At 41.8% G+C, this 23,665-nt stretch overlaps 4 protein-coding genes across 4 annotated transcripts; 1 reads left to right on the top strand and 3 right to left on the bottom strand.

The window, feature by feature from the left end:
• Positions 1-104: 104 nt before the first annotated feature.
• On the bottom strand, positions 105-2,405 carry LOC118878593 (zonadhesin). Its single transcript, XM_070996596.1, has 2 exons — positions 2,361-2,405; positions 105-2,296 (listed from the first exon to the last, which is right to left on the bottom strand). Exons 1-2 carry the CDS (start codon positions 2,389-2,391, stop codon positions 429-431), a joined length of 1,899 nt encoding a protein of 632 aa, XP_070852697.1. The 5' UTR covers positions 2,392-2,405; the 3' UTR covers positions 105-428.
• A 1,132-nt stretch (positions 2,406-3,537) lies between these two features.
• LOC118877817 (collagen alpha-1(III) chain) lies at positions 3,538-7,389 on the bottom strand. Its single transcript, XM_070995922.1, has 3 exons — positions 7,082-7,389; positions 6,425-7,018; positions 3,538-5,066 (listed from the first exon to the last, which is right to left on the bottom strand). The coding sequence occupies exons 1-3, from the start codon at positions 7,140-7,142 to the stop codon at positions 3,589-3,591; spliced, it is 2,133 nt and encodes a 710-aa protein (XP_070852023.1). The 5' UTR covers positions 7,143-7,389; the 3' UTR covers positions 3,538-3,588.
• A 371-nt stretch (positions 7,390-7,760) lies between these two features.
• On the bottom strand, positions 7,761-21,975 carry Pxd (Peroxidase). Its single transcript, XM_036817915.3, has 9 exons — positions 21,574-21,975; positions 10,297-10,466; positions 10,031-10,237; positions 9,764-9,975; positions 8,957-9,701; positions 8,667-8,823; positions 8,239-8,608; positions 8,071-8,176; positions 7,761-8,010 (listed from the first exon to the last, which is right to left on the bottom strand). The coding sequence occupies exons 2-9, from the start codon at positions 10,464-10,466 to the stop codon at positions 7,905-7,907; spliced, it is 2,073 nt and encodes a 690-aa protein (XP_036673810.2). The 5' UTR covers positions 21,574-21,975; the 3' UTR covers positions 7,761-7,904.
• Adsl (adenylosuccinate lyase) lies at positions 15,019-16,860 on the top strand. Its single transcript, XM_036821622.3, has one exon. It carries the CDS (start codon positions 15,143-15,145, stop codon positions 16,586-16,588), a length of 1,446 nt encoding a protein of 481 aa, XP_036677517.3. The 5' UTR covers positions 15,019-15,142; the 3' UTR covers positions 16,589-16,860.
• Positions 21,976-23,665: the final 1,690 nt, after the last annotated feature.

Genomic DNA, 23,665 nt, shown 5'->3' with positions numbered 1-23,665 from the left:
TTTCCTTGTAGTTTACGAGGATTATACATATTTAACTAAATTATTCAAAATTTTAGAAAAACATGTTTTTGTTTTTTCGGATTCCTTTAAAAATGTGCTACTGTTAAAAAATATTTTAGAGCAGGCTTTCGCAGGAATGCTTACATTTGTGGCAAGTGTAGTACACAATTGGTGAGACGACTTATACTTAAATAACTGTCTAACAGTCTATTGAGTGTTCTAAAACCATACATTGTCAGCTGCTTAAGAAATATTATTTAATGATAAAGCGTGCCTATTGTGCCCATCTTAAAGCGTAAATAAGGTGTTAGGAACTCGCAACGCCCAGTGACGTATGTTTGTGTGCTAAATAGTAAGATTCCAGGCTTAATCACGAGTTACAAATATTTTAATTTTTTTATTTAAGATAATTTTTCAGACTTTTTAACTTACAACACATTTAAGCTAGCTTGCGTAGCTGACATTGTATCCATTATAATAGATACCTGGATACCAAGCTCGTATTCTTTGGGAGTGGAAGGTAACATCAGATCTTCTTGATCGAGAAGGTCTTGCTCTGTGGCTAATGCCTCTGGCGTTTCCGTTTTGATAGTCACTGGTTCATCAGTTGGTGGGTTGGATCCTAATTCCTCAACGTTTTCAGTTGTTGATATTTCCCCTGGCATAATTGTTATGCCTTCAGGTGATATAGTTGGTTCTGTTGGAAAAGTCGTTGGCTCATTGGTGCTCGTTATTGGTTCCGATGTAGTTAACTCAGTTGTAGTATTCTCATCCTGGGATGTACCATTTGTGGTCACCACCTCAGGTGGGTTGGATCCTAATTCCTCCGCGTTTTCGGTTGTTGATATTTCCTCTGGCATAATTGTTGTGTCTTCAGCTGATATAGTTGGTTCTGTTGGAAAAGTCGTTGGCTCATTGGTGCTCGTTGTTGGTTCCGATGAAGTTAACTCAGTTGACGTCTTCTCATCCTGGGATGTACCATTTGTGGTCACCACCTCAGGAACTTCCGCGGATGGTTTTTCATCCACTAAAGATTTTTCTGTTTGTACATTATCCTTTTCCACAATCGTTAAGGTTTCAATTTTAGTTGTTGTAGTATCAGTTAAGCCAGGCGTCTCTTCGGTATAGGTGGTAAATGGATTTAGATCATAGTTCTCCTGGGTTTCGAGGTTGGAATCTTTCAATGTTACCTTAAATATTTCCGCATTTGTTTGAATTTCATCTGTTTTTATGGTAGTAACATTTTTATCTATTAAATTTAATGCAGATATTTTATCAGTCAGTTTTGGTTCCTTGCTTATTGTGGCATCGCTATTATCCTGCTTTTTTTGATAAATTACGAAGTTAATTGTATCACTTTTTACACCTTCAATGGTTACGTTTTTCTTCAGCTCCGATCCCACTTGAGCGATATCCAAATTAATGCTGGCATTTGCATTTGTTAAACTGGGTTTCTCAACAATTTTTGATCCCTTGTTTTTGGGAGCCGATGGCCGACGATTTGAAGTGCTCGAATTAGTTTTATTTGTTGTAGTTGTTTTTATAATTACCTTTCGTATAGGAGTTTGTTGGCGAATTACCGTGTTTGTTTTATGTTTTTGGGAATTAGTCAATGTTTTTCTGTTCTTACTTGATGTGTTTATCTTGTTGCTCTGAATTATTCTCTTACGATTGGAAAGTGGGGAAGCAGTTGGTCTCTTGCGATTTAGGTTTTTGTGGTTTTTGGTCAGTTGCGAATCCGCTTTAAGAAGGTTAATTCCATTAGAATTACCCCGCAAAGGCTGCGGTGCCTGAGGTTTAATTGTTTTTAAGACAACCTTTCTGTTATCGGGTTTTGATGATGTATTTCCATTGCTTCCCTTTGTGGTTTCTTGTTTAGGTGGCTTGTCGTCTGTAATTGCTGGTAAATAAATGATTGTCGGACCTTGCTTATGCCGATGTGATGGAGATTTTCCGGGGGAACCTGGTGGTCCAATGGGTCCCGGATATCCAGTATAGCCCGGTCTGCCCGTTCTTCCTCGCTCTCCACGTTCTCCACGATCCCCAAGGTCGCCTTTTTCACCAGGCGGTCCTTGCTCACCTGGCAAGCCAGGAGTTCCAGGTGGACCAGGTGGCCCGGGAGGCCCTGGACGACACTGACAATTCGTCTGAGATCCATAGTAAAAGGATGAGCCCAACGTTCCCGGACTGTAATAGTACAGGTCATAAACAGGCTTTTTCGCCTTCGGGCGCGACTCAGTTTTGACCGGCTGAACTGAGCTCAACGTCCACGATCCCTCGCAGAAAGTTGAAATGGCTAAAAACACAAAATTTAATAAAAGCTAGAAATGTTCTTAAACTTTGATTTACTCTTGGCTAACCTGATAACAGCAGAACCGTCAGCAGCCTCATTTTGAGGGCCAACATTCGTGAATGAACACCTGTCCGACTTAGAAGCCGTCTTTTATAGACACCTTCGATGGTCTTAATGGGTTAATTGGAAACACGTGAAATTTAAATCGCAGATCTCAGACAGTTTAATGGTTTTGTATAATCCAAACCGAAGAGTGGTCGAATTTCACTAACGTGGAATTCAATGACGTCAATGATCTATTTGTTTTGGCTAAATAGGTAAAAAAAGGCTATTTTTATTGGGATTTTAATTATTTTTACTTAACTTTAAATATATTGATACGATTTTCATTCATGTTCCATTTCTGCACCCATTGTTATACTTATTTTGGAACAATAATAATAAGATACCGCAAAAATGGAACGATCTAACTTATCTTCTTTTATAGATACTAACGATTGTTTATTTTATGGTTATCATACAGATTGATTTCAAGTAGCGAAATTCGAGCGGAGACACGCAGAGTTATGAAAGGTAATAAAATAGTGGATCAATAAGATGCACGGAATCTTTAAACTGTCTTAAATTAAATACATTTGGAAATTCTTGTTTTTTTTGGTATAACATATTGATTTAAATATTGGGTTAATCTTTTTTCGCCATATATATTTTATTCTTATCCGTTGTCCCGGATTTTATTATTTTGTTACAGCGTGTCAGATGCAAAAACTCGCTATGAGTCATACATTTCAGATCTGCAAAATATCTATGAACTAACCACTTTTTTCTTGTATGGCTGATAAGCTTTAACAATATAAGCTTTATATATTGTATTGACAAATTCATTCGTTCGTCATTGATTTAATTTTTTTATTTCTTTGTGATTTCACTTTTCATGCCTTTCTTCATTGCTAATTTTTTGAAAAACACACAAAGCAAAGCAAATTCCAAGAACAACGGAACTATTTCGCCAGTTAACAAAAAGCTATTTTATTGCTAATTTATTTTACCTTTTATGCCACACGAGTTCGAGAAAATTAACTCTCGGTTGCATATCAATAATTATGAATGAGCTAAATCCTTCTAGAACATCATATTGCTTAGAAAGAGGTAGTATGTATACAGAATTCCCCATTTATTTTATGGTATCTGAAAACCCTATTTTATTGATACCATACTAATTAAAAAGAAGAACACTAAAAAAGTAACATATTTAAAATTGTTTTATTGTCGTATATCATTGGCTTGCTTATGTATTAATTATACTGTTCATAGGCATAAATGTGAAATGGGTTTCTTGGAGTTCCAACGGCCAGGATAATTGGCCTTTTGTTGTTTCGCTTTTCGATCGTGTATCCCTCAAAGGACTGGTTATCATTCACCATGTCCATCTGATCCTCCGTTATAGGTTCTTCTTCTATCAATTCTTCCTCTTCACCTGGTTCGAAATAGTTTTCAGCACCTAAAGTTGTATCTTCCTCAATTGGTTCTTCAACTGAATCGGGAGATGTTTCATTCTCCACTGTGTTATCTACATAGCCTGCATCCTCGGGTTCCGTTTCCGTATCAGTTGTCTCAAAAGGCTGTTCTTCCTCGCCCTCCATAAAGTCATTGTCTTCGATTATGTTCTCGACGATCTCCACATCTTCATCCAACAGTTCCAGATCATCTCGGGGATTTTGCTCGCCACTGTCATTTGGCTCAGAGGGTTTTTCTGAACCAGCTCCTGAGTTATCGTTATTACCTTTGTTTCCACCATTTCCATTAGTTTGATGATGTTGGCTGTGCCCGTCGTTTCCTCCTCCATGATTGTGGGACGGATGATGTTGGCTGTGCCCGCCGTTTCCTCCTCCATGATTGTGGGACGGATGGTGTTGGTTATGTCCGTCGTTTCCTCCTCCATGATTGTGGGAAGGATGATGTTGGCTGTGCCCATCGTGGCCTCCTCCATGATTGTGGGACGGATGATGTTGGCTGTGCCCGCCGTTTCCTCCTCCATGATTGTGGGACGGATGGTGTTGGCTGTGCCCGTCGTTTCCCCCTCCATGATTGTGGGACGGATGATGATGGTTATGTCCGTCATTTCCCCCTCCATGATTGTGGGAGGGATGATGTTGGTTATGCCCGCCATTTCCACCTCCATGATTGTGGGATGGATGGTGATGGTTGTGCCCACCATTACCTCCGCCTTGATTGTGGGACGGATGATGATGGTTATGCCCGTCGTTTCCTCCTCCATGATTGTGGGACGGATGATGATGGTTGTGCCCACCATTGCCTCCTCCATGATTGTGGGACGGATTGTGGTGGTTATGATGCCCCTTGTCACTGCCATCGTGTGGATAGTGTGGTGGGTAAGGAGGAGGGTATGGAGGCGGGAATGGGGGTGGATAAGGGGCTGGATGATGGTGGCCACCATGTCCGCCGTCGTAGGGTGGATACGGATATTGACCGCCCTTGTTATGTCCTGGTGGATAGTAGTGATGGTGGTGTCCACCCTTGTCTCCTTTGTTGCCTCCTTTGTGACCCTTGTCGCCCTTGTGTCCTTTCGATGGCCATGGCACTGGAACTGGCACGGGAATCCAAGAACCTGGACCGGGATAGGGTCCGGGTGGGGGGTAAGGATACGGGTAGGGTGGATACGCTGGCTGAGGCGGCGGTGGAGGCGGAGGAGGAGGAGGTGGCTGTGGATACGTATTCCCAGGCGGCCCTGGAAGACCAGGGGTTCCCATTCCTGCAAGCGATTTAAGATTTGAATTTAAGTAAATTAAACCTCGAAAATACATATAAGGCAGAAATAGTGTATTTGATTGGGTATTTAAAAATTAAATCTTAAGTAAAAAATAAAATTTATAGATCTTATTCTCCTCGGTTTTCTTGATAGATTAGGATTTTTTGAAAACTCAGTATTACATTTACACTAAGGCGTTGCGCAGTTCTCTCAAAAAATTATTCATACGACACCTAAGCCAGTTAAAATTGTAAAAACTCGATTCCCCATTCCCAACTTTTACAGAGTATTTATACCCGTTACTCGTAGAGTAAAAGGGTATACTAGATTCGTCGGAAAGTATGTAACAGGCAGAAGGAAGCGTTTCCGACCCCATAAAGTATATATATTCTTGATCAGGATCACTAGCCGAGTCGATCTAGCCATGTCCGTCTGTCCGTCTGTCCGTCTGTCCGTCTGTCCGTCTGTCCGTATGAACGCTGAGATCTCGGAAACTATGAGAGTTACAATACTGGGATTAGGCACGCAGATTCCTGAGATTCCTGCGCAGCGCAAGTTTGTTTCAGTAGAGTGCCACGCCCACTCTAACGCCCACAAACCGCCCAAAACTGTGGCTCCTACAGTTTTGATGCTAGAATAAAAATTTTAACTGAAATGTAATGTTCTCATCAATACCTATCGATTGACCTAAAAAAAAGTTTGCCACGCCCACTTTAACGCCCACAAACCGCGAAAGCCTGTGACGCCCACAATTTTTATGCTAGATAAAAAATTTTAACTGAAATGTATTCGTCTCGTCATTACCTATCGATTGACTCAAAAAAAAGTTTGCCACGCCCACTTTAACGCCCACAAACCGCAAAAACCTGTGACGCCCACAATTTTCATGCTAGATAAAAAATTTTAACTGAAATGTATTGGTCTCGTCAATATCTATCGATTGATCCAAAAAATTTGCCACGCCCACTCTAACGCCCATAACGCTTAAATCTGTATACCGCCGGTAGGTGGCGCATTTTAATCTCGCTTTGCTGCTTGCATATCTCCATTTAGCTGAGTAACGGGTATCTGATAGTCGAGGTACTCGACTATAGCGTTCTTCCTTGTTTTTGGTTGTAAAGGTGACAAACGAATTTAATAAAATAGACCGTAGTCGGAGCCACCTATGAATGCAAAATAAATATATTTGATCAAAGACAACAGTGCGTATGAGTAATAAATTTGGAGACCCAGCGCAGACCCAAAGTCCAATTTTTTTTTAACTTAGCATCTTAAAAACGTGGACCGCCCTAATGTACATAGTATATAGGCACACAACTTCTAAAGTTATGTTTTGAATTTGATATTTTTAAATTACTTACCCGGTGGACCTGGTGGGCCGGGTGGTCCCTTGGATCCCTTGTGGTGACCACCTTTCTGCGGGTCTGGAATCGGAATGGGAACTATAATTGGAGGCGGCAGGATTGGTGGTGGTGGTGGTGGATAAGATGGTGGAGGTGGTGGTGGTGGGGATGGCGGTTGGGTATGGTGATGGTGGTGGTGGTGACCGTGGTCGTGGTCGTGGTCATGGTAATCATTTTTCGATTTGTGACCGGGTGGCCCGGGCAGTCCAGGTGGTCCAATGGGTCCCGGTAGGCCTTGGGCGCCCGGTAATCCATAATGTCCGCGGTCTCCCTTCTCCCCACGTTCGCCCTTCGACCCACTGTGTCCCTTGGGACCCGGTTCACCAGGTAATCCATGCAATCCTGGTGGTCCCGGTGGGCCAGGTGGTCCCGGTGGACAGCTGCAGTGCTGAGGCGGCGGAGGAGGCGGAGGTGGTGGGTAGTAGTGCTGCGGTGGTATTTTGTAGATCACACTTTGTGCTGGCGCCGGTGCTGGAGCTGATTGGAAAGAGGCTAGCAATCTGGGGGACTCGGAACCCGAGTTCTTGGCACTGGCTTGGCCAAAAGCCCAGCCTGGAAAGGTGATAATTTGCATTTAGAAATCCGTTTAAAGTCCATCTGGGGGAAATCCCTTACCTAGCCAGAAAATCACTGCGAACAGTCTCATGGCGAAATGGCATCTGCTGCCTTTCGCCATCGAATGGATCACTTTTATACCGCATTATGAACTGTTAATCTCGTATGCACACTTTGTTTAAATCACTTTCATTAATCTAGATTCACCAGAACCGTTATATCATGACCATTCAGAAATCTGCTCGCCAAATCTCTCGGAAAATATGCAAACCTGGTCGGGATGACGATACCTCCGATGTTCTCTCTTAACTTATGTATATTTATGCCCATTCAAAAAGTGGACCGCCTCTGAAGTATTAATATGTAAACTCGCATATGAATACCGAAGATATTTGCAAAAAAGAACAAATTCTTTGTTGTCGATTGTTTGTCTTTACGATTCGAATCGACAAAGAGTTGGCAGAAAAATGGCGTTTTGTTTCTTAATTGGCCGTTTCTATCAAGTTGTTCACACCTCGGTCGCGCGCCTACATATGATTAACCCCGATAGACCCGAGTGATCCCAAAGTCAACGAAAGTGTAAAGGTTTCGGGGTCTAACGATTCATTATCTGTTCATGTTACGTAAGAAGAGGGCGTGACTGGGTATTATTCTTGATCTTCGACATTTATAATGCCTTTGACATGGGTATCAGCTCTGTAGTATCTCTACTTTCGAACCGAATTTTAAGTCAATCAGATTATTTAATTGGTAAGGGATTTATTTCTGTACATCAGTTTGGGGCATTATCATACAAGGGGGAGTGGGAATTGCATTTACGTTTATGTTACTGATTAAGCTAAAGGTATTTGTATTTAACTAGTTAATAATAGATCGCTAGGGATCACTTCTTTCCGTAATGAGACGGATCTACCGATGCATATGGCTTTTGATCAATCCACTTGGTGAGGTCGACTACTGGAATATTCGAGCACGGCATGATTGGATTCCTGTAATTAATCAGTAGTTTAATTAACTTTCAATATTATAAAACTCTTATTTCTACTTACGAATGCGAAACAGTTCTGAAAGCCTCAGGCTGCATAGATGAAATGTGGTTGCCATTGTCACATAGCAAACGGGCCATACTAGCCTTACGCAGCTCTTCCAGTTGATCTGTGATATGATACATATGGTTATATTCTTTGAAATTATTTGGAGTAAATATTTGTAATTACCAGGAGTAAATCCAGTGAGCTTGTCTCCGTTTTCGAAGAAGAACCGATCGCCTACTCGCGTTCTGTAGAACTGTTCGGTTAGGATGCAAAGGAAGGTGGGTCCAGCCAAAGCGCCGGCCACATGGGCCTCCAACGAAGCTCCCACAGTCAAATCCACGTCTTCGTGACTCACGTACAGGGACTTTAGATTTTCCAGAATCTGGGGACTGATCAGGTCACCGTATTCCTCCCACGAGTGGGCACGTTTCAGTCCGCAGAACTCCCTCAAATCATTGTATGAGGCCAAACCGTGATCGCGATTGCGCTGAATGTCCAGGGATCGCAGATCCGAACCGAAAGGCATGTTTCTTCTGAACAGGAAGTGCTTAATCTGAACAGGAAAATTATAAGTGAGGAGAGTTGTCTTATACTTATATAGGGGTACCCACCTGTCTGTCAAAGTTGATATCCGTCAGTTCCTCGGGCTGTGTGGCATGTCCTCTGGTCAGCGAGTCAAAGTTGTCTCCGACCTCGATAATGCCGGGGCGGTTGAACCAGTCGCTGAGGGTCAGGGATCCCAACACTTGTCGCAGCTCGGACAGAAGGCTGTAAAAAGATTTTTAAATTAACAATACCCAATGCAATTCATATCTATCTTTTAGAAATTTTTAAATATTTATCTGAAATTTTTATATATACAAAAGTTATATCTTAATCTTAAAAGAAAATCTCTACTTACTCCAAACGACCTTCAATCTGGGAGTGGAAGTATCTGAAAGCGGCCGTGGCATGTTCGTTCAGCACCGATGGATCGATGGTATGGTCAAAGTCGTTGATGTAGTTGCCAGACGGAGCCTTGTAGATAAGTCGGTTCTTGAGCATGTTCTCACCACCCAGGAAGATGGGAAGCCATTCGTAGTAGCTAATCTGCTGATACTGAGCAATATTGATTTTGCGAGCCTCCTGGAACAGCGTGCGATCATCATAGTGAGGATTCAGAGCAGACAAACCATCTGCAATGCGGTTGTGCTCTCGCAGCAGGATCGTCTGGAGAATGGCCAGTCCCGGATTCTGGTTGACCCTCACATCTCCGGATCGGTAGCACACCTCGCTGGCATCCACGGCATCACAATCGCCGGTGACATTCCGAGAAAGTGGCAGCCACTTGGCTCCATTGCGCTCCTCCACGATCATCCGTCCGCCTTGGAACTCACGAATATCGCTGTTTTGCTGAATGGAATTGCCGTATACCAGTGAGAGATCCAGGTACGAGGTGACCACCGTTATCTGCTCTGCCGGACCGCCGCGATACTGGCAATTCGAGTCCCGATCCGTCAGGGTGCGCACAAAATTGAGGCACTCGGTGCCCACCTGGGAGTAGGCCGGATCGTGGGGAGGCACTATAATGGCGAAACAGGTCTTGTGGGCGGTGTCCAGGCCAATCAGACGTCCATCGTCGGTGCAGCAACGAGTGGGATGCTTCTCTGTTAGGAATAAAGATTAAATAATTGTTTCTTCGGAACCAATAGTGATGATATCAACTTACTCGACTGAGTTCCTCCTGCCTGCATGCTCATATCGTGCGTCATGATCTGACCCCACTGCATGTTATGCAGTGTGAACTCTGGATCGGGCACATCCTGTTCTCCGAAAGCCACCAAGGAAACCAGACGAGCACTGGGAAGTTCGTCTCCTGTTACCGATCTAGTGGGTGCCGATATACCATCGGCGTATTTGGGTGTCACCAGACGACCATACCTTTAGGAAATATTATAATTAAAAAAAACACTTTTACTTATTTAATAGATGCTACCTGGAATTGGCCACTCCCAAGCCAGGACGTTCCAAGTGATTGCAGGAACCGTCCAAAGTGCGGTACGCAGTCTTCTCGCAAATTGCCGGAGGAGCAGCACACGCCACTTGACCGGCAGTGGGAAAACTGTAGCCATAAGCTGATACCGGAGGACTTGCCGGCGATGAAAACGGATTCTGGGCAGCCGGAGAAGTGGGCAGGCTATTCCTAATATATATTTAAGTGTTTAAAAAACAGGGAAAGGAAAGGGAGCTTCCACAACTTACCCAATCACATATGGAGCTGAGCCTTGAAGGTAACTAAATCCATGATAGTTGTGTTGAAAAGATGGTTGAGGATTGTGGACTATATGATAGCCAGAGGAAACTTTTAGCCCAAGTGCACTTGGGACGAATCCCAAAAGGGCCAAGAGCAAAATATCTTGTGCCCCAAACATCTACAATTGAAATGGAAAATTATTAAGAAATTAGGTTTAGTTTCAAAATAACACTTAAAGCACATATAACATTAGATAAATAGGTCGACTTCAAAAGAGGACATTCTAAATTAAGGAAATTAAAATAAATTGTTAATGAACCAAGACGATTGCTTGACCAATAGACCATCGATAGAATATCATTTTGCTAACAACATTCCTTTAGCTCTAGAGGTAAGGAATTTGATTTTCCTGTTCGAAATAAGACATATCAATCGTGAATATTGTAGTCCAAGGTCTGCGCCATGTACGGCAATCGACAATCTTTCGTTATGGCATCCTGAACTACATGGGAAAAGTGGTTAGCACTCCTAACACATTCAGCTTCGTACATATTTATGTGGTGCTGGTATGGTAACCCACATAAAAACCTAACTTTTTGCAGAGGTACCTGCAGTCGCAAACGGCCAAAAGAGCGTACGTTGTATGTATCCCATCGGCTGCAACGTGGAGGCAACACTACCGACTTGGACACGTTGGACACATTTCATGTTCGCCGGCTGCAGACGGAGACGGCAGGTGAACTACAACTGGAACACTTTGCATTTTTTGCGGCAGCCGATCGATCTGGACTCCGACTCCTTGGGCTCACTTATGGTCACAACAGGTTTCATCACCGTTTTGGTGCGCATTCATTATTATTTATTGCGACATTTTAGTACGAACATGTTCATTGCTCAGGCCCGGCTATTTGGGTATTATGTCTACTATATGCTATTGGTCCAAACACCAAAACACCGAAATTCCGAACCAAACCCCGAGCTGAAAATCTGAGCACAATAAAACTGTTTTAGATGCAAATTCGTGTGCTCAAGGCGCGCAAAAGCGTGAAAAGTCTCATAATTGTTTTATGGCAACGGCATATTTGACCAATTTGCAAGCTACTTATGTAAACAGACCGAATCGACAGTAATGGTTAGCTTTACATAATGAATTTGTCTGCGGCCCCGTTCTGCCGTCTTAGCCAAGCCAAACCGAGTCATTCCCAACCTTTTGTGGAAAAGGCCAGCTACAGCTGCAGCATGCAAATCCGCATCCATCGGCAGCCGTGGCAGAAACCACACAAAATAAAACAAAGGCAGTCTCTGTCAATGTTTTAATTGCATGCCGTGCAGAACAATGGCCCAGACAACAATTCCAATTCGTGCCATGAGTCTTACACTTTCCTGGACCCTGGGTCCAAATTGATCGGCCGATTGGAGGCGGCCCTCTCCAGGAAACCTACGCCTACACTCGTAATAAAAGTGGCGCCTGACTAATTAAGAGAGTTATTATGTTATTTATGAAAATTCCTTAATTGTTGTGTTAAAAATATTGTGGGATATTATATTAAAAGGGCAATAACTTCCAATTCCTAAGTTATTACTTCATTCTAGTTTAGTTCTAACACATAAACCCTACTCAACTTGCCCAAACAGCAAAGCCTTTTTCAAACGGAAATATACTACAAAACCTAATAAATACACTTTGTTATAATTTATTGTACTTTCTCAGTTCTATTTATCCACTGTCTACATATTTCTTATGTTTTTCTTAGTGCATCTCTTGGGTTTCTAAATTCGAATGGGGTCAGCGGGTGATTGGAGCCGATGATTGGCTGGATTTTAAAACCACAACGCCAACGTCGCCGCTTGTCAATAGGAAAGAGCACCGTTCGCGAGTTTCAATCTGAATTTAAATTTGAATTGCAGTCTCAGGCGGACACGCCAAGGCAATCCAATCCATATGCCAGTTTAGCACACAAAACAGCAGCCGTTGGTCAGGGCCGTCATCTACATTGTACATAGCTTTTAATCTTAATGAGCCGCAACTAGGCACGAATGACGGGACATAAAATATCTATCGCTAAAATCTGTAACAGAACACAAGAAATGCTCTAAAAGATTTGGGCGATATTGAAATCGTCGTGCTTATAATGGACACAAGAATATTACTGACCTGTCAGTTCTGTTCTTTTTAGAGCCGATGCATGATTGTATTCTAATTTACCATGCAGTCCCTTTCTAAAATACTAATCGATGCAAATATTTTTAACGACCACAATGGTTAGACATTCTTGAAGCGAGGACAAGACTTACAGAACATTAGACTACCTTATAAAAACCAAGTTGGAATATATTAATTATACAATGCCGGATGTAAGACTTAAATTTGTATTTAAATTAATATATTAAGTGTTCCAAGATTCCGATAATAAGATCTAATTAATCATTTCTGAAGATCAAGTTGAAGATATTCTTGAGGAACTAGGAACCTCCAATAAAAATGTTTGTTTTTATCTACCTTTTCTAACCTAATGATCTTTTCGAAGCTTACCATTTACATGTTTTAGGCGCAACTGATCTTACAAACTGGTTAAAACCATAACTATAAAAAAATGTTTAACATCAGCTAAAGCTGCAAAGTTTGATTTATGATTTTGTATGATTGACTTTCCCTAAATTATGTGCGCATTCCGAAGAATGAGTTATGGGTTTCTCAACCACAATAACAGATCGATAAAAGCGTTACGTCATGTTGGCGGAAAGGGCTCAATTGCTTTCTGGTCATGCCCATAATTTTGTTGCTCTCTTTATCTTTGGATAATTTCATGATTGACATAGACCATACGTAATGAAGTCATGCACTTACATGGTGCAGGTGCACCCAAAAGTGGTCTTCCACCAAAGGCGTGGCAATTTTGGCCAGGACCAGCTACGAAATTGGCCAATGCGAGCAAATTTTTAACGACTTTAACGACTTCTAATTAAAAACGAATTCATATCCCGAGCTATTTTGTGATCATTAAAGTGTAAAATAGTCCATGGGACGTCTAGTGCTGCGGTGATTGATTTATTGGCTGACTACGGTCGGCTATGTATATTCCATATAAGACCTGCACTATAACCGGGGAACGACAACATCATTGCAATCAGTCTGTCTGAAGGAGGTTTAGGTATAAGAGGTATGAAAAACGCTACAACGTGGCGTGCACACAAATCGAGGACATTCCGATTTGTCCGAACGATATAGTAACAAGCACTAATTGAAATGGCCATTTAAAAGGAAAGTGTCCCAAGCGTCGGGCACCTAAAACTCGAATTGGGAACCGGGACCCATCAGTAGCTGTCATTCTGCTCTGGTATTTTTCGTTTTACGGGTCCCCAAATGTCGAAACTCAAGAGATCCGCGCGTTAATTACAAAATGTATGTGTGTGTCTATAGCGCCGTTTCAAATCAAAATTTATGCAAGGCAATGGCAGCTTTTTTGTCAAAACGCCGTCAATATGCAATTTCATAGCCAAAAGTCACCGGTGATTTGCGCAACCAGTTAAGTTAGATCACATGATCTCTGGGGATTGGATTCGAGATCGAAATCAAAATCTCGTGCCTAGGTCCACGCTCTTGGAACTCTTGGAAGCTGGTCACTTGGCCGGCGAATTTTTTTGCCTTCCGAATTTGGCAGCTATTTGGATATTTTCACACTTGCCAAATACAATTTGCAGTCGCCTATAGACGCACTAATTGATTCTTAACTGTCTTGCGCGGAATTCAGTGGACCAGTTATGTTCCAAGTGGTCACTATTTTTGGTTGGCAATCATTTTATATATTTTGGCTTTGTACGATGCAAATGAAAAGTTCTCCATCAAGTGCTCCGCATACTTGCGACTTTAATTTATTTTTACGGCCCCTCATTAACATACTAATTTGAATCTTATGGGCCAACAAATTTTTGGATTTTAGTGGAGGAGATTGACATTTACACTATGATGTCAAGTATTTAAAACTAGTTCAAGTAGAGAACTCATTATTTTATCTCACGTGGGTTTTTTAAATACATGCGTACAGGTAATATGTTTTTCACTTATTTACAACTGGTTTTTTCAGATGACGTTTATGGTAAATATTTTATTATCTTGTCTACGCTTTGATGTTTGATTTTATTACTTGTTTTATACGATGTAATTAATTTTATCAAATTATCCAATTATAATGAGTTGGTTTTAAGCTGTTTTGATTGATTTTTGAATGTTTTAAGCGAGCAAAATCAGTAATCCACCACCTTGGACTATCTAGATTTTGTGATATACTGCCCGTTTGAGCCTATTAAAAATGTCAAGTTTACAGCTTAACAGCTTGCAGGCATGTATGTTAAGTTGACCAAACGTTAGCCAAATTGAAAAGTGTTGAAATTGCTTTTAAAGCTTATCGCCCTGTCAAAATAAATTATTCGTCAAGAGATTAATTTATTTATGAATTATTTGTCTGAATTACATTTTGAGCATTGCACAAAAGAAAGAAAATAGGGATGTGTTGATATGTGTGTTCTATGCTTAACAATTTTAACAAACCCTTTTACATATAGATTTGTTTAAAGAGCAAATTAAATTAAATTAATAATAGAATAAAAAATCATTTATCTTTCCTCCACTTTAAATATTGTAACGTTCTAATTTCAAATTGGTATGTTTTGGTATATGAGTGGTATATTTTGGCGCCCTGCCCGTGGTCACACTGCTCAACCACATGTGAAAAAATACCGCTGATTAAAAAGAAGCAACAGTTGTTGTTCGACTTTTCGCCCGTGATTACGCTTAATTAACCCCAGTTTTAGTGATTTATAATACCCATCTTCATCTATACTATATAATCCGAGATGGCCAGCAACTACGAGGGTTACAAGTCGCCTCTGAGCACCCGGTATGCCAGCAAGGAGATGCAGTTCCTCTTCAGCGACCAGAACAAGTTCTCCACCTGGCGCCGGCTGTGGGTGTGGCTGGCGAGGGCGGAGAGCAGGTTAGGATTGGAGATCAGCGACGCCCAGATCGCCGAGATGGAGCTGCAGATCAGCAACATTGATTTTGAGGCGGCGGCAGCCGAGGAGCGACTTACGCGCCACGACGTAATGGCCCACGTCCACGTCTTCGCAAAGCAATGCCCATCCGCTGCTCCAGTGATCCATTTGGGAGCCACCTCGTGCTACGTGGGTGACAACACGGATCTGATTGTACTTCGGGATGCCCTCAAGCTGCTCCTGCCGCGAGTGGCCAGCGTGATTGCCCGACTCAGTCAGTTTGCCCAGACATACAAGGACCAGCCAACGCTGGGATTCACTCATCTGCAGCCCGCCCAGCTGACCACCGTGGGCAAGCGGGCCTGCCTGTGGATCCAGGATCTGATCATGGACGAAAGGGCGCTGTCTCGTTGCCTGGAGGATCTGCGCTTCCGTGGAGTTAAGGGAACGACTGGCACCCAGGCCTCGTTCCTGCAGCTCTTCAACGGCGATGGCGAGAAGGTGAAGCAGCTAGATCAGCTGGTCACCGAGCTGGCTGGCTTTAAGAAGGCCTATGCGGTTACCGGACAGACCTACTCCCGAAAGGTGGATGTGGAGGTCGTGGGCGCTCTTGCCAGCCTGGGCACCACCATCCACAAGATGTGCTCCGATCTGCGCATCCTCGCCTCCCGCAAGGAACTGGAGGAGCCCTTCGAAACCACGCAGATTGGTTCTTCGGCCATGCCGTACAAGAGGAATCCCATGCGCTCTGAGCGCTGTTGCGCCCTGGCCCGCCACCTCATAACCTTATTCAGCAGTGCCGCCAATACCCATGCCACCCAGTGGCTTGAACGCACCCTAGACGATTCGGCCAACAGGCGGCTGACCCTTTCCGAGGCCTTCCTGGCTGCCGATGCCGCCTTGCTCACTCTGCTGAACATCTCGCAGGGATTGGTGGTCTACCCGAAGGTGATTGAACGCCACATTAGCCAGGAGCTGCCCTTTATGTCTACGGAGAACATTATCATGGCAATGGTAAAGGCGGGCGGAGATCGTCAAGTGTGCCACGAAAAGATTCGCGTGCTGTCTCAAGAGGCCGGCGCTCAGGTGAAGCAGCATGGCAAGGACAACGATCTGGTGGATCGCGTGCGGAAGGACCCATACTTTTCGCCCATCTTGGAGCAGCTGGACACCATTCTGGATGCCAAGACCTTTACTGGCCGGGCCAGCGACCAGGTGGGAGAGTTCGTCAAGGAGGAGGTGGAGCCCGTGCTGGCACGCTACTCGGATGCCTTGAAGAACGTTCAAGACGTCAAGTTGAACATCTAGACGTCCTTTATGTTGCCCCGTTTTAGTACCAGAACTAGAATTTGTAAAATACTATACACACTAACATTCACACCTAATCAACTGCGTCAGCCACTGGATGCAGGCAGCATTATCGCAATAGACTCAATGGGTCGATGCCAGTCAGACCCCCGGCGTGATTTGTCTTTCTGTTTTTGTTTTGCCAGCTTATGTACAATTAAAAAAAAATAACCACAAGCCTCGAATCGAACTCGAGTCGACGTTCTTGATCTGAGTAAACATACATACATCTATTTGCCGCCTGTGCCTTTGCCTTTCGCCACTCGGGCTGACATATCACGACTCCAATGCTGGCAGCACAGTAGGTCTTCGGGTCTCATGCCGCTTGCTTTACTTTTAATTATACAACATATAAACATATAACACGGCCCAGAGCTGAGAATTATCATGGGAGCCGCATTTCTTAAACAGTTGCTACTGTCTTTAAGCTGAAAAATATCGTATGCTTATGATCTTGGTTCCATAATTAAGATTGTTTTGAATGAAAATGGAAAATCATAGTATAATTAAAGAATACGAGCCCATAAAAAGTAAATGTACGATGTACGATTGTGGGCTAATCAGCAACGTCTCGCCAGGAGGTCGTCTAACTCTCGCTGTTGCCAAATGGATTATCACATTTATTTGACGGCATTCAGACCAGATGCGATCCCAATGGGGTTATTTACTCAAAAAGAAATGTGAAAATATGGAGAATTATCGAATTAACTTAATTCAACATTCAATTTTTTTAAGGAAAGTTCGACTTTTACATTTTAAAGCAGATAATGTTTTATAGATTTTCCTGGAAGTTAGTTGAAATGGGGATTTTTTAGACTGATTGCTCGCTGTTTATAGGCAGCCATAATATTTTAATGTAAATGTAAAAGTAATTAGTGCACCAAAGATGTATTACAAGATAGCCAGTCGAAATAGGCTTTTTGGTGCTTGTTTATTAGCTGTTAATAGATTTGTTTTTCTGCAGTTGGCAGACATAACATTTTAATCATGCCGCCGACAACCGGCATCAAGTTTCCTTTTTGGTCTGACTGATGGCTTGGCTATGAAATGATGAGCCGAACGTGAGCCGCTCTGGTGTGAACGATGTGAGACCGCCGCTCGACTAATTAGGCTCAGTGTCGCGCCATGTAAAACAAAGAAATACGCCAGAGACAACGTTTTACGATCCGCTACCTGGTTGAATATTGTATATTGTATTGACTCGCTGCAATTAAATCTAATGTAATTACGATGGTCCGGTTAACACGCAAAATACGGCAGTGACAATGCCAACCAGAGCAGAGCAGGGAAAACTCTTGCAATAGCTATAGGAAAAATATGTATCAAAACGGAAGCTACATAGCAAAGACAATTCGTGGGGCACGCGAGATATGTACAATTTCTTCATTATATCGCACTCGAAAATGTGTTACTGCAATGTCGGCTCGTTTTTCTGGATGTGCTTTCACGCAATCCTTTCAAAGACCGCCGCCCTTAGTTGATTGTATTTTCCCAGCACCATTAATCGTTCGCGACCTTCTCTCCTGGGATTATGATGTCTGAGAAATTACCATGGTCTATGATGGCTATAACGGATAGCAAGGAAAGTCTTTCCCCGAGTTCCATTAACGAGTCGTGACAGACGCCCCGTGAATCAGCTAACCGACGGTTACGGACCACCTCAAGTGGTAATGGGGGCCAATTATGGACGGACCATGTGGCCGCTGGCTGCCGTTGACCGCTGCAATCTTGTCGGTTTCGGTTTCGGTTGCGAATTCGGTGGCGAATTCGGGTACGGAGACCTTGACTTTGAAACCGACACCGACACCGTAATCGAAGCAAAGATTATTTGCACAAGTGAAATTGGCAAAACTGGTTGGACCCGAATACACAATCGCTTTCTTCGGCCTGCAATGAGATCGGTTTTGGATAGATTGGATCAATTGGGGTTCGCCGACTGCAGTGGGGATTAAGTCATGCCTATGGTCTCACCTTACCACCCGATATGCAAAAGAAATTTAACTATGTAACCATGCGCGTAAAATGGTTTTATTGCTGACTAATAACGATCAATAAAGAAGTGTATATCGTTCAATAAAAACAGCGGGAATTTGAGTTTTAGGGGTCTCAAAATAGGATCAGGAAATGAAAGTAACTTTTATCTATTTGAAAATTGAATTCTTTACTCTACACAAGTCTTGTTTTTAATGTGGATTGTTTTCCTAGATATCATTCACTTCGACAAGTAAAATAAATAAATATTTTTAAAGTAATATCAATATTACTAAAAGTAGGCACCGATATGTTATAAAAAATAATAAAATACAGTTTAATAATCTACAATTGTTATAAATATAATAATAACCGAAAACATATTTCAGATTATCTTTTGCTTTAGGTATAAACCCACATATTTTGAAAGTCTGTGGTCATCGCCCACATTCCACAAGCTCCTCAGCTAATTAATTAAAATGCGATTGTTTAATTCGCCCAGTTAATTGCAGTAATTGCTCGAGCTTTGTGGGGTGCTCTTGTGGTTCTTGGGCGAAAAACCCACCATATGGGCTGCGCACGCGCCGGTCTGTCTGCCATGAAAGAGTCCAAGCCAAAGCAATTCAGGCAGCGCCTTCAGATTGATTTGGCAAGCCAACTTGAGCACGAGTTTGGGTGCAACACCCGTAAAAACGCCCACTTCTCTAGGTGACCAGTAGCCATACATATTTCTAGTTATTTTTAGCCATTTAATGCGTACAACTATATTGGGTTTAATTGGCTCTCCACCTGTTAAGTTTTTTTATCGTTTACATACTTGTAATCCAGCATTTTGAAAACGAACTCATTTACATTGGAGTTGGCTAAGTTTTGTATACCAGTGTGTGGTTTACCTGTTTGCTCACGCAATTCTGGAGCGATTTGATATATGTAACTGGCCTAATTAGCTAATTTGAACACCAGAAGTGATATATGCTTGACTCCCAATTATGTGCAATTGGAATTGGGTTGCCAGTTCCACAGACTGCAGTTTCTTGTTGTTCAGTTGATGTTTAGTAGTTCCCAAAACTAATCTGTGCCATTGTTGGAGGTGTCGTGACTCGAAGCCCAGCTCCCATTATTTCCTATACAATAAATTAATTTTATGTGAGATCGACCGACAAAGACGGATACAACACCTGCCAAGGCGGCTGCACAGATTTACATACCAGCGGCCCAATGATCGCAAATGACTTCTGGGTTTTCAGCTAAATGGCAGCTTGGGTAGCATAACCGTTAAGACTTAAGACCACCAGGTGAATGGCAAGTCGTCAAGTGAAATATATGAAAGTATTAAAGCACACGTCACTATTGGCTGCGTTTGCATAACAGGCTTAAGATTCCGATCGGGAGAGAAAGTAAAGCCCACGGAGTACGATAATCGTAATAAGTCATGAGCGATCGCAAACCTGATCCAAGTGATCGATCTCAATGTTCTAGAATCTAGATGAAGTATCTACCGAAAGCTTAATGGACAGATCTGAAGAAAGGAAAATGAATTGTCTACCATGTAGAGCATATATCACAGCTGTCAAGAGTCCAAGATTTATATCAATGTACTAAAGCCGAACCAAAAACACCGGACTTAGAATGCAATAAATAGAAATCAATTCGAGGCATTCAAAAGGCCACTGCGGGTGCCGATCAATGTGGTTTTTTTTTAGTTTTTTAGTTTTGGTTTCGGTTTTTGGTCGACTGGAAACCTTTGTCGAAAGACCCACAATGGAAAACTGAAGGTCGTTCGCATTGGATCTCAAAATAATTGTCTTGGCTGTAATTAAAAGATCTGTTACTTTCAACGCAACGCTTGGGTCAGTTGATTACCGCCAACTGCTTCAAGTGGTTTTTAAAAACAACGTTTGACCGTAATTTTTATTAAAATGTGTAATTTAGAGCAGTCTTGCAAACCGGTATGTGCTTTAAGTACGTGGAGCTATTGAGCCTCATAATTGGCCATTAATTATAAAACTCATTTCGTTTCAAAAGCAAAGTTGTTAACAGATAAATGTAATTCCCCAAAAACGTTAAAGCAATGCCGTTTCATTACTTGTGTGCCTTTTCCTTAATCAAATAAAATAAGGGATTTGCAAATTGAGGTTTTAAATTTGCAGATTGCAGATACATATAATAACCACTGGATGCAAGTTTATAGCTTTTAATTGAAAATACCTAATGGGTTCAATTTAATAGCAGTCTGAGCTACTTTAGCGATTGGTTTAGTCTTAAAGCTCTTAGTTTACTACCAAAAAGCAAACTGATGAAATACGGTTACTAGTTTTTAAATTGCAGATAAAACAAATGAACCTCGATTTTAAGTCATTAAAAGTAATCAATGCCAATCTGACTTAAATAAATCCAATTTGCGTGCGAAACTAGGGATTGCCAAGTTTTTGATATTTGGTGCCCCCGTTTTTGACCAAATAAAATAAACTGTGAGTAGATTGCGGTTTTCAATTTTCCGATAAAAATCATTTACTTCTTTTTCGAAAATTGTTGTTTAGCGGTCTGTATTTGCCACAACATCATAATCATAAAAAAATCAGAAAATAAGTAGAAAAGGTTTATTGTCAAAATGGTAAGCATGTTAATTAAAGTCTGGCAATTAAACAAACCACAACGGAATTTCCTTACTTAAAGGTGGATATCACATAGATTTCTATTAGAAATATTTTACAACATTTGTTAGTGTTATATTTGAATATTTCTAGGCTTTTTGTTAAATCGTAGCTCGTAAACACTTTTTTTAAAAAGAAACTAATAATGGCTTTTCTTTATATGTAACAAAAAGGTAACAGAAAAATTTCGATGAACGCACTTTCAAATTTCCAAACTTTATTGTTCACATGTTTTTTACAGATTTGTTTGGTCCAAAAATGACTATGGATATTCAGTATTATTAATTTGCGTTACCGCACTTTCCGAGAAACTATACTTACGGTGGCTTCAAGCGAGTATCCTTTCTCCCGCCGATTAATCAACAGTTTGTTTGCGAATACAATGTGGTTCTTTCACTTTTCTTGCTAACGTTTTTGGTGAAGGGGCCGGGGGTATTCGTATTCCCTGGTAGTACTTAAACACCGTATTTACAATCCACCAATTTCGAGTGCGCAATCGCGAATTCCACGCTGAGGTGAGCAAATTGCTTTGAATTATGTTGGTTTTCGCGATTACTATTGACGTGAATACAGCAGTTCACCGTTTAATTAGCTTAGCTTTGCACCTGCCCACAAAATAGAGGGCTTAGCGCTAATCCGTTGGCGATTAACTATGGGATATATGCTATGGTTAAGATCGGTTAGTTAACTGTGGCAAGGCGGCCCAAGGCGAACTAACTCTGCTGCCGCTGAATTTGGGCCTTTTATAACGAATGCGCTGCGCTGCGCATGCGCAAACGTTGGCGTTTGTAGCGTTTTGCCTGGGATTGGGAGCCGTATATCCGCGGAGAGTAAGTACCGGTTCGGTTCGTTTCGTTTTGGTTCCACTGTACTTGCATCTGCGAGTGTGTAAATCAAAAACTCTGCCTGCTTTTTACTCTCTGCTCCAATTTAATGGCGCTATTGAAAACGTCGCTAGCCTTATGGTTTATGTAATTTATGTTTGGTCAGTTGTTGTTTTTGGCTAGGATACGCATTTCTTGGATACGTTTAATGTGTGCCTAATGTTATTGGTTTTGGTGTTTATCGTTCAGCAGGAGATCAGCTACCAAGTGACCCGCTGACCTTTTTAAGTGCCCACCTCTGTAATGTGGGGACACACAGCTGTGACCTAGAAAGCTTTTCTTTCGAAAATGTTTTGAAATCGGCTTCTTGTGTATGTCACTGGCTCTGCGTGACCGTCGTTATGGCTAATTGTTTCATTAATTAAACATTGAGGCCGTCCTAGAGCTTAATGCACGAAAATGGGGACACTACTTGGCGTAAAAAGACACCCGACATGTCTTGTGGGAATGCATAAGTTAAGAAATGCAGCGGTTTCAGTAAGCCGAAACAGAAATAAAACTAAGTGCTGAGGGCCAGCTGAATTATATTTTAAAGACAAAAATCTTTATTTTAAATCCCGCCTGGTATAGCCCCAACATGGCCAAAGAGCACCCAACAGAAACGAGCAGGTCATTTAACGTATTTCTGGCCAGGAATGTTTGCCCCTGTCTAAATCAATCGTATTACCAAATCGCCAAACAGTTAGTAATTATCTGTCAGCATTAACTAGCCGTCAAATAAGCATTCGACAATGTTGCATGGAAAGAAGTCAACATGCATTCAAAAAAAAGCCTATCATTAGATACATTACATTCGCACACAATTGTATCTGTCAAATGCGTTACGGATCGATTAAAAATCCTATCCGTAACAAAGGTTGACAAAAAATCAAGTATCAGTCATAACTTGTTTGGGTTTTTGTTTGTTCGTTGCAATAAATTTGTGTATAATTGATTCGATTTGACCGTCTATTAAACCCAAATAACCCAGTGGACCTGTTTTGTGCGTGGCGCGTAATTGCAAAATTAATTCGTTCTAATTGGGAAAACCGCCACAGAAAGCGAAACAATTGGACATCGGTTGTAACTGGACAAACTCGAAAAATTAAATTCCGAATCTGTATCAAATAAATGTTGTACTTTTTAATGTTTTAACGACTAAGTACACGTGATTGTACATATGTACAACCATATAACCAGGCGCACAAGAGACCGGTTGGAGCCTTGAAACATGTGACTTCGCAGATCCAAATTATTGGGTGAACAGGCGCCTGACTTACATTTTTAAATGTTTCCCCCGCAATGTGCCACATAAAGCAGATATACGCCCTTACCGGTTTTAAACGCCCGCTTCTCAGACTTTTAGGATGCATTTACGATTCAAAATTTATGAAGATTACCACTTTGGCTTGGCAGTATTATTGCACTTAAATTGCATCTGATACTAAGTAGTTGTCGGTACTTCTTCATATCACTGAAAATCATGTTATTGAATATCCAATTCAATTCGGATGTTATGCAAGTGCACTGATTGACGTCTGCAGTTCGAA

This window comes from Drosophila suzukii, chromosome 3 (assembly GCF_043229965.1).
Source record: "Drosophila suzukii chromosome 3, CBGP_Dsuzu_IsoJpt1.0, whole genome shotgun sequence".
Taxonomy (NCBI): Eukaryota; Metazoa; Arthropoda; class Insecta; order Diptera; family Drosophilidae; genus Drosophila; species Drosophila suzukii.
The sequence above is the reverse complement of the archived record's forward strand: the minus strand, read 5'-3'. Positions and strand labels throughout refer to the sequence as shown.

Bases quoted from the DNA above. Each gene is read 5' to 3' on its own strand.
- LOC118878593 (XM_070996596.1), bottom strand. From the start codon at position 2,391: ATGAGGCTGCTGACGGTTCTGCTGTTATCAG. The intron at 2,297-2,360 runs GTTAGCCAAGAG...TTGTGTTTTTAG, and splicing joins GACGGTTCTGCTGTTATCAG to CCATTTCAACTTTCTGCGAG.
- LOC118877817 (XM_070995922.1), bottom strand. From the start codon at position 7,142: ATGGCGAAAGGCAGCAGATGCCATTTCGCCATGAGACTGTTCGCAGTG. The intron at 7,019-7,081 runs GTAAGGGATTTC...TCACCTTTCCAG, and splicing joins CGCAGTGATTTTCTGGCTAG to GCTGGGCTTTTGGCCAAGCC. The intron at 5,067-6,424 runs GTAAGTAATTTA...AATCGCTTGCAG, and splicing joins CGGCCCACCAGGTCCACCGG to GAATGGGAACCCCTGGTCTT.
- Pxd (XM_036817915.3), bottom strand. From the start codon at position 10,466: ATGTTTGGGGCACAAGATATTTTGCTCTTGGCCCTTTTGGGATTCGTC. The intron at 8,824-8,956 runs GTAAGTAGAGAT...ATCTTTTTACAG, and splicing joins CAGATTGAAGGTCGTTTGGA to CCTTCTGTCCGAGCTGCGAC. The intron at 8,177-8,238 runs GTAATTACAAAT...ATCATATCACAG, and splicing joins GCTCACTGGATTTACTCCTG to ATCAACTGGAAGAGCTGCGT.
- Adsl (XM_036821622.3), top strand. From the start codon at position 15,143: ATGGCCAGCAACTACGAGGGTTACAAGTCGCCTCTGAGCACCCGGTAT.